Source organism: Branchiostoma lanceolatum, chromosome 5 (genome assembly GCF_035083965.1).
Source record: "Branchiostoma lanceolatum isolate klBraLanc5 chromosome 5, klBraLanc5.hap2, whole genome shotgun sequence".
In the NCBI taxonomy this organism is placed as follows: domain Eukaryota; kingdom Metazoa; phylum Chordata; class Leptocardii; order Amphioxiformes; family Branchiostomatidae; genus Branchiostoma; species Branchiostoma lanceolatum.
Window position 1 is genome coordinate 15,754,435 of NC_089726.1, and position 14,605 is coordinate 15,769,039.

The window sequence follows — 14,605 nt, forward strand, 5'->3', positions numbered from 1 at the left end:
CTCGGCATGTCTTGACGGGCCGGTATTGACATCCCCCGGGTGTATAAGTAGTGAAACGCCCCCGTAGTTCCTGCCCGGTGGTCTAACCTGTGTTGTTATTTGCCGCAGTCGACTTGACCCTCTCCGAACGACTTACAACAAGCGGCTAGCTCGCATTGACAGCGGCACGTCGGAACGCAGGCCGCCCGCCCTGGAATTTGTCTTGGAACGGTGGCGTTTTAGTCCTACGTTCCCCACCGGGTGTTGTAAAATCGCTGGACAGCGGGACGGAATACCAGACCGGCCCAGTCAGTCAGTGTGCCCGCGGACAACTTGGCTGTAGAGCAGCGATCATGGAGAGGAGAACTACGGCGGCTCTCTCGACTTGTTTGCTGTTGTGTGTATGCGGAAGGGGTAAGTGTGGAGTTATATTTGTGAACCGTTTCGGCGAGACGACTTTTGCGTTGTTTTGACAGGTGGTTTAGTAAACTATTGGTGATGGAAAGGAGACCTATTCTGGGAATATGCATTTATGTCTCGACTAATTTGTTCGCAGACCACAACCGAAGGGAAGGGTATAGAATCAAACTCGTCAGGGGGTGGCACGATTCAGAAAATTCGGCCTGCATTGCCATGTCTGTACTTATTCTGTACTCTGTCCACGTTTAAGACAACACAGGCAGTGTACAGTCGCTTTGTCGCCTTTTTTCCCTGGCGATGAGATTGAAATCCCACCCGGTATACCATTGCCGCCCACAACAGCCCATCGCAGATAAAGTCTGCGCACCGATTTGTACGTGTCGTCACCGAGACGAGTTTAAAACCGAGAAGCGTATCTTAGAATCACCGTCATCTGTTGCGTTATCGCCCGGGAATCTTCCTCCACTAAATCATGACGGAATTCTCAGGCTGATAATCCCTCCCCCCACCAGGCATCGCGGTTGCATTTAGAAACAAGCGAAGCGTTTGAAAAGTAGGTCCCGGAGCTATAAAAGTCCGTTCTGGACGCGGCGAAGCGTTTCTCCGGCCGTGACGGCCCGGGGTTTAACTGGGCGGGACGTCTGTCCTTGTAACTACAAACACATAGGAAGTTAATTTGGAAGGTCATGAGGTCGGCGGAGAATTAATATGATAAGGTAAATCAGAACAAGGCTGGCGACCCTGACACAGGGCATCCTGCCAGGCATACTGTCCTGCTTCCACACACTCCATTTACGATTTAGAACGTTTCAGCTAGGTTTTTTTGGGCGGACTTTAATGCGTTTTTAAGTTGTTTGCGCACGTGATGATTTTCGTGACCAGACTATATACCGCAGCCTCTCACAAAAGATGGTCTTTCCAGTGTAACTGACCCCTAAGATCCTCAAACGGAAGTATGGGCACGGAAAAGCAAGTAACACGTCAAGAAAGACACAAGCATCAAACTGACAGATTGCACATATCCTAGAGTTCGCATACAGAGTGTAGATCCCAACCCTAAAGGGCCCCTGCTACAAATGTCCTGCGGAAAGAAACGCACTTCGTGTACGCACAATCTCCGCCACCAATCATGTGTGTGTGCCGCTGCCCGCCAGCGTAGTGTCCTCACCACAGCCATACTGGCACGTCAGATGGGTCTGAAGTAATGTAAATGCACATATGTTCGCGGTGGTTTTATGTTCACGGTTTTCGCGGGACCGTTTCACCGCGAACTTAAAACTACTGAAACATTTTTGGCCAATAAGGTAGCAGCATGTGACTATAGCACTGCCGCGAACACTCCTTTTTCGCCTCATGAGCGCGAAATAAAAGCCACGCGAAGTTAAATGCATTTACAGTAACGGAGAGACAGACATATCACTGTCACTGGAGAAACGAGACCGAACTTTGTGTAAACTTGAGCCAGATGGGGGGCAACGCAGCGCGCTATGATACAGACAGAGTAGTAAGCAAACCCTACTTTACTGGACACCCCTCATCGGTCTTAGTTTAGATTTAATAGACAACCACGGCGGGGTAGATGGTAGATTTGCGTCACATGACGATGGTTATCGCGCCATCTTGTGACGCACTCCGATAGTATCTGTTCCGGAGTTGTTCTAATCTAATCCACAGAAGGAGGGGAGGCGTTGATGGATCGACTGGATCATCATCTTTCTTTCTCCCTCACTGTGTGTGTACCCGAGAGAAACTGGAGATAAGGTGTCGATACCGCGGTCAATAATAAGGGGATTCCGGACGGTCACTGTCACACCCTTTCTTCCTTCCCCTTTTCCTTCTCTTTTACTAACTCACTCACTCACTCACTCACTCACTCACTCACTCACTCACTCACTCACTCGTTCGTTCGTCCGTTCGTTCATTTTCGTTGTTTATTCTGTGGTTTCTCACTTTCTTTATCTTTTAGTTCCCTACTCCATTCATCGTCCTTTTTTCTCCCTCCATTCGTAAGTCCTTTCCTTCTATCTATTCCGATCTCCCCGTAATGTTCATTCATTCATTTTCATCCATCTTTCCCTTTGTTTCTCATTCATTCAGTCTTTCTTTCAGTTCAGTTCTTCATTGCCCTTCTCTCTCCCTTCCTTCATTCTTTCGTTCGAGTCGTTCCTTCTTTTCTGTTCTCGTCGTATCTTAATCTTCTATCTCTTTTTATATTCTTCTCTCCGGGTTTGGACAGCCGTAAATGATATTCCACACGAGTTAATAGTTTTATCTTGAGGATATCAAATTTACCAGCAATCATTTGCTGACAGGGCTGGATTATATGTAAGTAGATACCATCGTCCCTTTAGCTGAATATAAATGCTGTAGCGGACACCGTTGGCAGGCCCTACCGAGTGATTCATGGAACGTACGGTTTGATAAACCGACCAGGCAACCTTGTGGCAACGGTCTAGAAGGTCGAGCGGGAAAATACGTCACTGACATCTATAATTTCAGCCAAGCATTGCCATTTCTTCATCACGCCTTGACTATCGGTTCCACCATCTACACTTCACTGAGGTGCTCACGTAAATGTCGTCTGATCTGAGTGTACATGTGTGTGCTGCTCTTTGGCCCATTCTTAACTCCAAACACATCGTGAGAAGATTTTATAATGATAGCGCCTCGAGCTTTCCAATCCCTCAGCTTCACTGGCCAAGAAATGATTAAAGCTAGGACATTTCTGGTGGGTTTTTAAAGTATAGCCTACCGCTGCGGTGACAAGGGATCACTTAGCTGCAGTGTAGAAACCTGTGATAAAGCGTTAGAAAATGTTACGTTTCGTTACCGTATATGTTAGAAGAAAAGTAGCAGGTGATTCGGAACAGAATGTTGGTGAAGTACGCGTATTGGCTGATATTATTTGATCTCCAAGCAGATGTTGGAGTGTACAATTACAAAAGTTTTCTGACAAGCAGGCTTTCTGACAGACCGTCACCCAAAGTAGAGAACTGCATTAAAAGCCAGCCGGTCAGATAATTGTACAATTGTCCTTCCCAACATCTGCTTGGAGATTATTATGCTATTGCATGTTGGGAGGTCGAGCGAACAGCTTGGATTCGTAACATTGACAGCTCGTTTCTTATAAGGGATTACTAAGTTGGACCAAGTCCAAGGTCAACCGTTATTTTCTGCTACACAGACACTTTTGGCTCTGACTTTTGTCCTCCAGATGTCAACATTTCACTAACTGGTCTGGATATCTTCAACTTTGGCGCCACTCTATAACTATGATTAACGCAACAGCCACAAGCTTTGTCGGTCGCCGAATGTTTGCCAGAACATTCTACATTAAATGACATCACACACTTAGCATTACTTAGTATTACTTATACAGGACTCGTGCAGGAAAGGTCCTCAGATGCAGCTGAAATATATGAAAATATCTTTTTTTTTCTTTGGGGAAGACTGGAACGACAGTCAAACGTTTTTAAAGTCCCTCTTTTTGTTGGAGAAATGTGAAATGAGTGTTACAATCATAGCTGAAGCTTCAATCGATTTTCGAGAGAAGGTTTCGACCTGAAAACATTTAACGTATCGTGTCGGACACATAGTTCACGATTGCTCAGTTTTGACATCTTGAACGGACATTGACTTCTGACCCCCTCATTGGGGGTGGGGGGCAGAAGAAAGAGACAGACATCCTCAGCATATTGGAGATATCTTACGCGTCACGAATAGCTCTGACCAACGCCCCCCGTGTCAGCAAAGGTCAAATGTCCATCATTTTCCCTTGCAAATTGGCGGGAAAAAATAACTAACATTGCTGGAGGCTAAGTTGTTTCCCATATGGAATCGTCTGTATGAATCACATCCTTATGACAGTATACTAGTAAAAGCCCAGATGTTGTCAACAGTTCTCACTGTTATCTAAACGACTGGGCGGTCAAAAACTAACCTAAATTTTCTGAAAGGTGGGACGATGTTATAAAAGGCACATTCCCACGTGCCTTTTTGGTTGTATGTGGTCTATATTTGTAAAATAACGGACCCAGCTGTTCAGCTGACTTGAACGTGCCGACTCTGGTAGTGACCGCTTGACCAAAAATGTTTCCCTTGATGCTTTGCTGTTTTTTGAACACCGCCATCTTTGATACAACGGTTGTCATTTGAGAACGAATTCCACTTCATAATGGATTATCCAACTCATGAAAATGACCGACAGAAATTGTTTCAATCGATTGTATGTATTTTAGTCCGGTAAAATGCTGCGGAATACCAAGACAGAGATATTCAATATGATATTGTCCTGCCCTGTTCATATATCTACCTATGTAGGCCAATTTATATACAACTCTAAGCAAAAACGAGACATTGTTTTACATTCCTGACACAGAATACTATCATCGTCACCATTACATTGTATACTGTTTTAGCCATTAGAATGCACATTATTAGATCGATTGTTATTAATGTTGTAGATTAGTTCTTTGAAATTACTAGATATTAGAAATAGTCGATTGCTATGTATCTACAAATTGCCATACATTGTACCCGTTATAATTGCCCCGCAATAAAGTTCTTCTATTTTAAGTTCTTCTTCTTAGTAGTTCACGTATACGTTTTCTTATTTGTTCTGCCAAAATCCCTGCCACATTTACTGGTACGTCCCCATTGCGTTATTTTGCACGGTTTACAACTTGATTATACAATTCGATAGCAGGAAACTCCGGTACATTTACCACTGATAGGCCTTGTTAATCTCCAAGCAGACGTAGTGGGGTTATGACGTTTTTCTGACGCATGACCAACCTGCCAATATATGTTTTTTTTCCTACCGATTTGGTAGAAGATGTAAAGAAAACAAATCAATTGAAGAAGTGGCATGATGCATAGCTATGAAATCTCATTTTTCCAGCTGGATACGGTCTTTGCAACCGTTAGATCTACTTGGAGATTAGTTTAAGGCATTTTGTAAATTCTTTCTAGTGGTCTGCGTACAAAATACCCCAAACACTCATAAAGCACTGAGTCAGTGCCTTCGTCTGCTTGAAAATTACTCTCAAACAATCTCAAGCATGTTCTTAATGTGTTTTTCCTTTTGACGTCACACACACAGTTGTGGGGAATTCCACCCCCACCCCCGTCACGCCCACAAGTTGTTACTACCAGGGGGTGAGGTATGAGCCGGGCGAAACCATCTACGAGACGTCGGGGTGTTTAGGGGGTGGCGCCATGTGTGACGAAGAAGGCAATCTGATCCAGTGGGATAATTTCGGATACAAATGTAAGTATAGCTCTGCCTGTGTGTTATCGTCCGCGTTAATAGCTTTGCCTGTGGCTTGAAAAATAGGCGTTATCGTCATCTGCAACGTTAATGCGGTACGTTATCATGCATGTACTGTCGAAAGACTTTGAGGGAGAGGCTGGATTTGCCTTCAATGTTTGTGCGGTCAGTTTATCATATTTGCATTATTACGGCTTCCACGCCTTCATTATTGTGTTGTGTCTCAATTTCTGGTAAAATAGTACATCGTTTTGTATTAGTACTATTTTTCTTATCATCTTTTAAACAATAATGATGTTTTTATCAACATTTTGATGAAGGCTATTTTACAAGAAAGGTAGGTATTTTACAACGGTCAGGAAACTTATGAACATGATGCAGATCAAAGCACAACGGATTTAGGTCCAATGAAAATTCAAACGACAAAGAGGATAGAGTGAGTTTCAAGTTACCCTGGGGTTTTCTCAATAGTCTTTTTCCTTAGTTTAAGACTTTGAGCTCGAATCTATGATTTACTATATTTTTGGCATCTCCCCAAACACGGTGGTTTGTGGTCAGTCCCTTTGTGTGCTTCTTGGCACCATTCCTATCCCTCTTCCTTTCTCATGCCAGCAAATCCGTTAGCTAAATGAAGCTTTCACTATCTGACCTATATCTCTCTTCCGTGCGATTTCTCCAAAGTGCAATGATACGTCGGCTAACCTATCTGTCTAACAAACTCATCAAATGATGGACCGGTGATTTCTCTTCCCCTCAGGCTGTTTGTATAATGAAGAATATTACGAAGACGGCTCCTCGTTTGAAGACGAAAACGGAAACACTTGCCACTGCCGAGCGAGCGAGTCGGGCGAGCCCGTTCCCCCGATCTGCGACACGACGACGACCGAGCCGCGAACGGAGACACCTCGGAGACCTTCGGCTGTTTCCGGGTGCGACTACGACGGAACGCATTACGAGCCCGGAGAGACGATATACGATGTTCCCGGATGTGACGGTTACGGTGCTTACTGTGATACAGACGGTGGGGGAGTGGTGCACTGGGATAATGAGGGATACGGATGTAAGATTTACTTGAATTTTGTACCCTAACTACCAGCCTAGATCGTTTACCAGTAGGTATGACCGACATTAAAAGATTACTTCTAATTTGCATAAGTTATGCAAATGCCTGAGCTCTATACCTACATGCTCATGATAATGAAAATCCATTTGTATTCTCTTGAGTTATGCTTTTCCAAAGTTTTCATCAAAAACGCCCTGCAGTTCCAAAACACAGTGGCTAGAGGGCCCAAAACTTATATCATTTCTTCCCAACCCCAACAGCTATCTATCATTAAAAAACTAACGACCATAGCATGTCCAGAACAGAACATGTTAAAACCGGAAATTCCACAGCAGTACCAAGTTATATCATGTCCACCTATATGTCCAAACTGCAAATACGCTGAGAACGCGCTGAAGTGCAAAGCTGAGGTATGTGCTTGGCGGGGACACAAATTGATTCATGACTAGCTCAGACCAAGGAGGTTTTGCTCACACATAAATCGTAACTTGCGTCTGAGGCTTTTCCATTTCCCTGATCGCACCCAGCTCAACTTTGAATAACATAGTCCATAAGCTAGAATCAGGAGACGGGCATTAGCCAAATAGCCCGAAGGCCCGTAAAATTGTCGCGCTATTGATGTATCAGCCGTGATGACCTTCGTAGTCGTTTGGTTATTTTATCTACCCGGCAGCTGCCAGGGAAGCACTCCAGCAGCGGGCCTCTTGTAAACCCAAAGTCCAGACGAAGGCTGGGGTGAGATTACGGTCATTTTTGAACGCGCTCAGCGCCTGGTATCTAAAAATTACCCCCATTTCTCTGATCCTAGCCGCTTCGTCCGGATTTCTAGGGTGATCTTCTCCTATAGCTGATGTGTTATAATCCTCCCCTGTTGAATGTCATCATCATCAGATGTATGTATCATCATGTATCATCATCTGTTACTTGTATGTATCTGTCCTAATACAAATATATTTCACGTTAGGTTGTGTTTACGACGACGACTTCTACGAAAATGGCGAGTCATTCACGACGTCGGACGGTACGCAGTGTCAGTGTGAGGTAGAAGACTTCAGCGAGCCCGTCCCTCCGCGTTGTACGTCCCCTACCGTCTCCCCGGGGGGCCCCGGGAGAACTTCACCCCCTCAGATCCCCAGGGCCGCGGCGGCCACCCCTACACCGTTTCCCCTGGGATGTGACTACGAAGGGAGATCTTACGCCGTGGGCGAAACCATTATGGACATACCGGGGTGCGAGGGGCACGGAGCCTACTGCGACCAGGACGGCACCGTAATACACTGGGATAACTTTGGCTTCGGATGTAAGTATAAAATGTTTGAATGTGACGTCACAACCGCCATATTGCTTGGTTAAACACTGAAAAGCATGTGTTCTGTATCAAAATAATGGGACAATAATTACACATATAAATACATAATTCATAAGTCAAGTCATAGATGTATACTTCAATACCTGGCAACTTCCCAGCTCAATCATCCAACATGGCGGACAAAGCCTGCGTCATAGTCACGTGAGTGAAAACACAGTACAACTGTTACTATGGTTCCGCCGATCGAGAAAACTTACCCTGGTATCCAATAGCTCCTGAGTCTCTTCTCTCCTCTGCACAAATCGGAGAGGAAAGAAGAGAATCGGGAGCTATACTAGATTTGGCTACAAGGCTAGAGAAAACAGTGTTGCGAGGTGGGCTAAGTAATAGGGTAATGTAGGCTACTACAGTCCGTATGTGGGAAAAATTGAAGCTATAATATGAAGTTTAATTGTAAGGTAAGTATAAGCCAGTTCAAGGTTTGAAGTGTGCATGCGCAGTGTGATGCATTTTGGGTAATATGTCAGAATTAAGACATAAACAAACACGTCTGGACATGAATTAATCGTTCGTCTAGACATGAGCTGTTTACAAGTTAGAGGTCTTTGTCCTTGACCTCGCGCATGCGCAGTTCAAACCATGAACGGCGTATTTCTTCATCTCAACACGTCCATTGAATTTACGACCAAACCCACTTCTCTTCACTCCACGTTGACAAATGAATGGATTTCCCACACACGGCCTGCCTGGTATTGCAATTTTGCTCGTGGTGCAGGTATGAGATGAGGCGACAGAAAACGACAGGAATTTTTCATCCAATCCAGGTCGTTAGTTCAGGTTTGCGTAGATGGAAAACCGATTGCTGGCTGGGGGCGTACCATTTATGATCCAGGGGTGTTCATACTTCTTTATCTCCTGATGTGTTTTCGTTCTTTCACTATGACGGAAGTGCTTGCTATTTTCAAAAGCCGTACTGAGAAAATCCCTGTTGCAGGGTCCGCATAAAATTGGACACTTGTAAATTTGATTTCTTTGTGAATCTGTTACGCGTGCGAAAAATGCATTTTACTTCATCTCTACATGGCTATCATCAACTTTGATTAAAAAAGCGAGAACAAAAAAGACAACAATATTCTTACAGAAGATTTTGTTTTTGTTTACAAAGATTAATGACCAAAGCAGGAATTCTTATTATTATCATCGTCGTGTTAATGAATACATAAGAAATTAATAATTTCGAAGAGAGTGGTTGAACCGTTCTAATACTTTGGAATTGTAATCCCTCAGGCTGCGTTCATAACGGACAGTACTACGAGGACGGCGACACTTTCACGGACGCCCAGGGCCGCTCCTGTTACTGTGTGGGGAGCGACAACGCCGACGCCGCCCCGGCCTTCTGCGGCTCAGGGGCGCCCCCTAGCCGCCGCCCTCCTGCAGCTCGGACGTCGGAAACGGACACCGGCAATCACGTCACGAGAAACCCTGTGCAAAACGATGGTGGGAGCAACAACAACAACGCCCCTGGCGGTTCGAAGACGAAAAGCAACGCCAGCACAAGATTGCATCACTGTCACGGCGTCTTAGAACTCATTTTGCTTCTATACTTTCTTGTATCACTTTAGATAAAGATATTCACTTACATCTATATATGCATTCCACGTAAGACAGTATACTGTTTTTGTACAGGACGAAAGATTTGGCGTAAACCGCTATTAGCTGCAAAAGTCCATACTGCGTACACTGCGTATCTAAACAGATTAGTGGTTAGTGGTGGTATTTTTTGTCAGCTATCTATGGAAAACGCCAAAGATACTGTATGCAAATGACTTTGAAAAGAAATCGTATGAGCCTGCTTGCATGCAATGTACCAAAACTATACGCTTATTTTGTGTTTTCATGCTATGAATATGTAACGTCAATGGTGAAATTTCTGTACGCATATAAATTTTACATATAGGGCATTTCACATTGAAATGCTGTGGCGGCCAGAACAGTTCGTGCAAAGGCGATCCATGATCACATTTGATAATATCCACGCTCCCTGGTAATTCTAGAGAAAAATGCACTTTGTACATACTTATACTGAATCTGCATTGACAAATGTATAACCGTTACGGCCTCTATGAAGTCACGTTATGTACAGGTCCTTTGAGATCTATTGGGGCTCTACGTGGGGTTTTGGTAATAGGGCATACTAGCGCAGTAAGATGATGCAATACTTTTTGATACCCTATTACCCTCCATGAGACGCGATTCTCTAGTCTCCAAGCAGACCCAACAGTTGCAAAGACCGTATCCAACTGGCAGAAGGAGTTTGTATGGCAACTTGGGTTGCCATAAAATTTTCTTTCTGCCAGTTGGATACGGTCTTCGCAACCTATAGATCTGCTTGGAGATTAGCGATTCTCCACGTTTTTAATACGAGCTAAATGATTTGTCCTCAGATATTCCAACATATGGACACAACATGATCATGTTATGTGCTGTTATGATTATCCTGACGTAGTTAGGAAGTGTATGTGAATCTATATATGTCGTTTTGTTAACCCTTTTATACATGGGCTGTAGTTTCCCCCATAGAGTACTGTACGACACATGTACACGTACAAATAGACGTCATTATGTATTTTAGAACCTTCTACCTCTTTGTTTAATAATTCTCTCTCTGCCCTTTTTCGTTGGATTAAATCCTCTGTACTATTCTCATTATTATCATTACTATCCTTAGGGTGATGGTTTTGATGTCTTTGGCTATTGGTTAATAATATGGCGTACATAACACTTTCAGACAAAACTCGTTTCATATGGCCTAACATTTCAGTCTAGTGTTTCATTGAGGGTGTGATGTTTCCATTCTTGCATTCAGAAGGTTAATTGTTGAATCGGAAAAATACAGGAAATCAAACTCCTTTGCGAGCCTTTTGCTAATTCCCCATTACCGAGAAGGCCGAAATTTGACGGTCTTTTTGTACAATCTTGTCACAGCGGTAAAAAAAACAGGTACTGCAGATTGGGCTCTTATGGGGTGTACAACCTCGACTTTTTATAAAACCACGCCACGATATCAAAGCAATAAAGATTACATATAGTTCTGTTTTCGTTATATGCCGTGTTTTAGCGATATGTTTCGTGCTTTTCAATTCTTCTCCTGTATTGTAATTAGGGCATCTAGGAAACAGCCACACTTGGGTTCATTGACCGAGAAAGGACGCAGTCGGACAGGATGATGTTGGTTTCGCAGCCCGAGGCTATGTATGGTGTGGCGCTACCCGATACTAGGACTGGCAGTACGCCCAGAGCTGTATAAGCTGTTTCAAATCTGATCATCATCAAGTGTGTGTTTGTGTGTGAGTGAGTGAGTGAGTGAGTGAGTGAGTGAGTGGGTGAGTGAGTGAGTAAGTGAGTGAGCGAGCGAGCGAGTGAGCGAGCGAAAGCGAGTGAGCGAGCGAGAGTATATGAGAGTGAGTGAGTGAGCGAGAGTGTATGAGTGAGTGAGTGAGCGAGAGAGTGAAAGAGAGTGCTTGAGTGAGTGAGTGGGTGGGTAAATGTGAGTGAGTGAGTGAGTGAGTGAGTGAGCGAGTGAGTGAGCGAGCGAGAGTATATGAGAGAGTGAATGAGCGAGAGTTTATGAGTGAGTGTGTGAGTGAGTGAGTGAGTGAGTGTATAAGAATGAGTGAGCGAGTGAGTGAGAGCGAGCGAGTGAGTGAGCGAGAGAGTGAAAGAGTGGGTGTGTGAGCGAGAGAGTGTATGAGTGAGTGAGTGTGTGAGTGAGTGAGTGTGTCAGTCTGCTTTCTACAAGAACGGAATTAATCAAACATTTTTTTTGCAATAGACCGACCTGTACGGGTAATGATAAACTAATCTTTGACACTGGAATTATTCAGATTTCGCAGCAGAAATTATCTGAGATATATACATAAGTACATGTGTATTTACATAGTGTCGCCTCATTCTGTCCACCGAAAAGTCAGTCCGACATACACAAAGAATATTTCTAATCTCTCGGAGACACTCTCACAAAGTTAAAATCTAAAATAAAAAGCTGAGTCACTCCCGAGTGGGCCGTGCCCGACGCAGTGGCAAGTGCGTGAATGACGCAATGACGTCAAAGTTTGGTGTACACTGCTGCAGGGACAAAGTTCGCACCAAGCTGTGTGTGTGTACATGCCAAACTGTGGGCCCTTGAGTGCAACACAAACGTTATATAATATGTAGTATCATGCATGTTCATTGCTAGTCAGCAACACCATGTAACTCTCATATACTGAGCAGCCTAACTCATAAAACTTGGAATGGAACAAACTGTAATACACATCTTTCAAACCTAGATATCTGACGCGTATTTTCGAGAGTAAAAAAAAATCAGACAGCAAGCCAACGTTCTGCTTGGATCTTTCCCAAAGTACTTCTATAATCGATCACAATTTTACCCTTCGCCTTTCTCATACCACCTCCTTGCTCATACTAAGAAATGAGTCGGGATCCAACGCCCAGGGCATAGGAGAATGGTATATTGTATCTTGCTATTGTCAAGTCTTGCATTGCCGCAGGCCGCAAGATCGTGTAAAACGTAAGCGAACGTAACTCAGGTATTCAAATGTACACACTATCTTACAGATTTATAATACATGCGTAAATCATGATCTGCAAAATTCACTTGATTTCTTGTCATGTCCATTATAAATGGATCTATCTGTATTTTGTCTCTTCAATTCTTCCCAGAACATTATTTCTAAAGTCTTTCCCCGCACGCTGTCCCAAACCGTACGTGGAGTTTACCTAATCTCCAAGCAGATGTCGGGGTGGAAGATCGTAACGTTTTCTGACAGTCGTTCGTAGTTGCATAGTTAATAAAAACATCTTAAGCTGCCAACTTTTCATAAAAGTAAATGTAAGTCCAGAGCCGATCCTAAAGACGATTCAAAGACAGCTTGGCGGGGTCTTATGTACGTCTGTATTCAGTACTTTGCAAGGAAGACTGTTCGGTCGCCATAACCTTCCTAAGACTCTTATGTCTGATTATCAAACAGTCCTCCTTGCCAAGTAACTCTGATTCATACACATCCGGTGGACTAAACCTCACCAACAAAACATTAAAAAGCTTAAATTCGATACAACGTAAAACAGAAGTACTGTTCACTCTAGATCTAAAGCGATTCTCCAAATTTGAATGTCATTGTGTGTTCAAAAGCCTTTAATCAAACCTGTTAGTGAGTGCACAATAAAAGTTACGTTCCTATAAAGGGCATAGTTCCCTTTATGTTATATAATATTTATTTCAGTCACCTCGCTTCTGAAACATATTGAACTAGATATTTGGTGTGCGTGTCCAGTTTCTGAGGGTGTTGAAAACCCGACGTCATGCACATCCGTCGTAGGTCGTCTTACGATTTTGATGTTGAAGGATTTTCAAGCAAGCTGTGACAGTCACAAGAAGGTGCCGAATCCAGAGTGCTATCATCATCTGAAAAGATGGAAGGGTGCCTACTTAGTCTCTACTTCCTTGTGACAGTCTCACCAGTCGATAAGGATCTAAGACAGCCTTTTTAGTAGAAAGACAGCTAAATCTTATACGGCATGCACGACCATCGCAGCCCTCAGTTGACGAACGTACGTCGATCGTACGACGACCGTACGACCATCGTACAACCATCGTACGACCATCGTACGACGCATGTGACTCTACCCTTGCGAAAGAGGCTTTCAATTACACAGTTCTTGACCGTACGAGCAAAGGAGAAATAATGATAAGCGCTCGGTTTGAAACATTCAACAATGATATAGCATATCCTTTTCAACCTCTAAGATGTATTTGTTATTTTTCTAAGGTCTATATGATTATGCAATGAAAAACAATGGTTGCCGCATATACAGGTGAAAAGTCCACGCAGTTTGCACGTGATAAGTTCGTGAACATTCAATATGTACACATAACGAGCCAGGTACAACTTTTAAGCATAACCGCTGAGTCACTCCTGATTTTGCAAATGTGCCAGCATAAACTTTTATTCAAATAAGGGGCGATGGCCCAACCGGAACGTCAGCCAATCACAGATGAGCATATCTAGTAACCATGGTAACACGCATGACTATACACATTGTTCTTGGGTGTATATATGAAGGAAACCACAAGCGCCTAAAATCATTTGAGAAGCGGCCAATAATACTTCTAAACTCTGCAGCGGTATCTTCAGTCAGCAACAACTATTCAAAGAATACTTCGATCTCCACGGACGACTTGAAGAAAGAAGGTAAGACGAACTTGATACGTACGGTAGGCACTCAACCTACCGGAACTCTCTCAATGACTGGTCAAAAATTTTCTTTCGAATCTCTTTTTTTTTTAATCTGTCATCTTTGTCTCTTATTTCCAATCCAGTCTCACGCCCCTTTTTTTCTTCCTTTCTCTGTTCTGTTTCTGTCTTTGTCCTTTGTACTTTTCTCCTTTTTTACCTTGAATTACTTTAGACGCTTTAGCCATTGACTTCAGAGACATTTAAAAAACACTTTATTGAAATCACAAAAAGAAAGTGGTCTAAGGCATTGTATGGAAATGTACTTAAAC

The 14,605-nt window shown here is 43.5% G+C and overlaps 1 protein-coding gene across 1 annotated transcript; it reads left to right on the top strand.

Annotated features, from left to right (window-relative positions):
• On the top strand, positions 1-10,742 carry LOC136435432 (uncharacterized). The gene is made up of 5 exons (XM_066428934.1): positions 1-393; positions 5,501-5,668; positions 6,426-6,728; positions 7,696-8,031; positions 9,328-10,742. Exons 1-5 carry the CDS (start codon positions 333-335, stop codon positions 9,660-9,662), a joined length of 1,203 nt encoding a protein of 400 aa, XP_066285031.1. The 5' UTR covers positions 1-332; the 3' UTR covers positions 9,663-10,742.
• The last annotated feature ends 3,863 nt before the right edge of the window (positions 10,743-14,605 follow it).

Bases quoted from the DNA above. Each gene is read 5' to 3' on its own strand.
- LOC136435432 (XM_066428934.1), top strand. From the start codon at position 333: ATGGAGAGGAGAACTACGGCGGCTCTCTCGACTTGTTTGCTGTTGTGT. The intron at 394-5,500 runs GTAAGTGTGGAG...TCACACACACAG, and splicing joins GTTGTGTGTATGCGGAAGGG to TTGTGGGGAATTCCACCCCC. The intron at 6,729-7,695 runs GTAAGATTTACT...ATTTCACGTTAG, and splicing joins GGATAATGAGGGATACGGAT to GTTGTGTTTACGACGACGAC.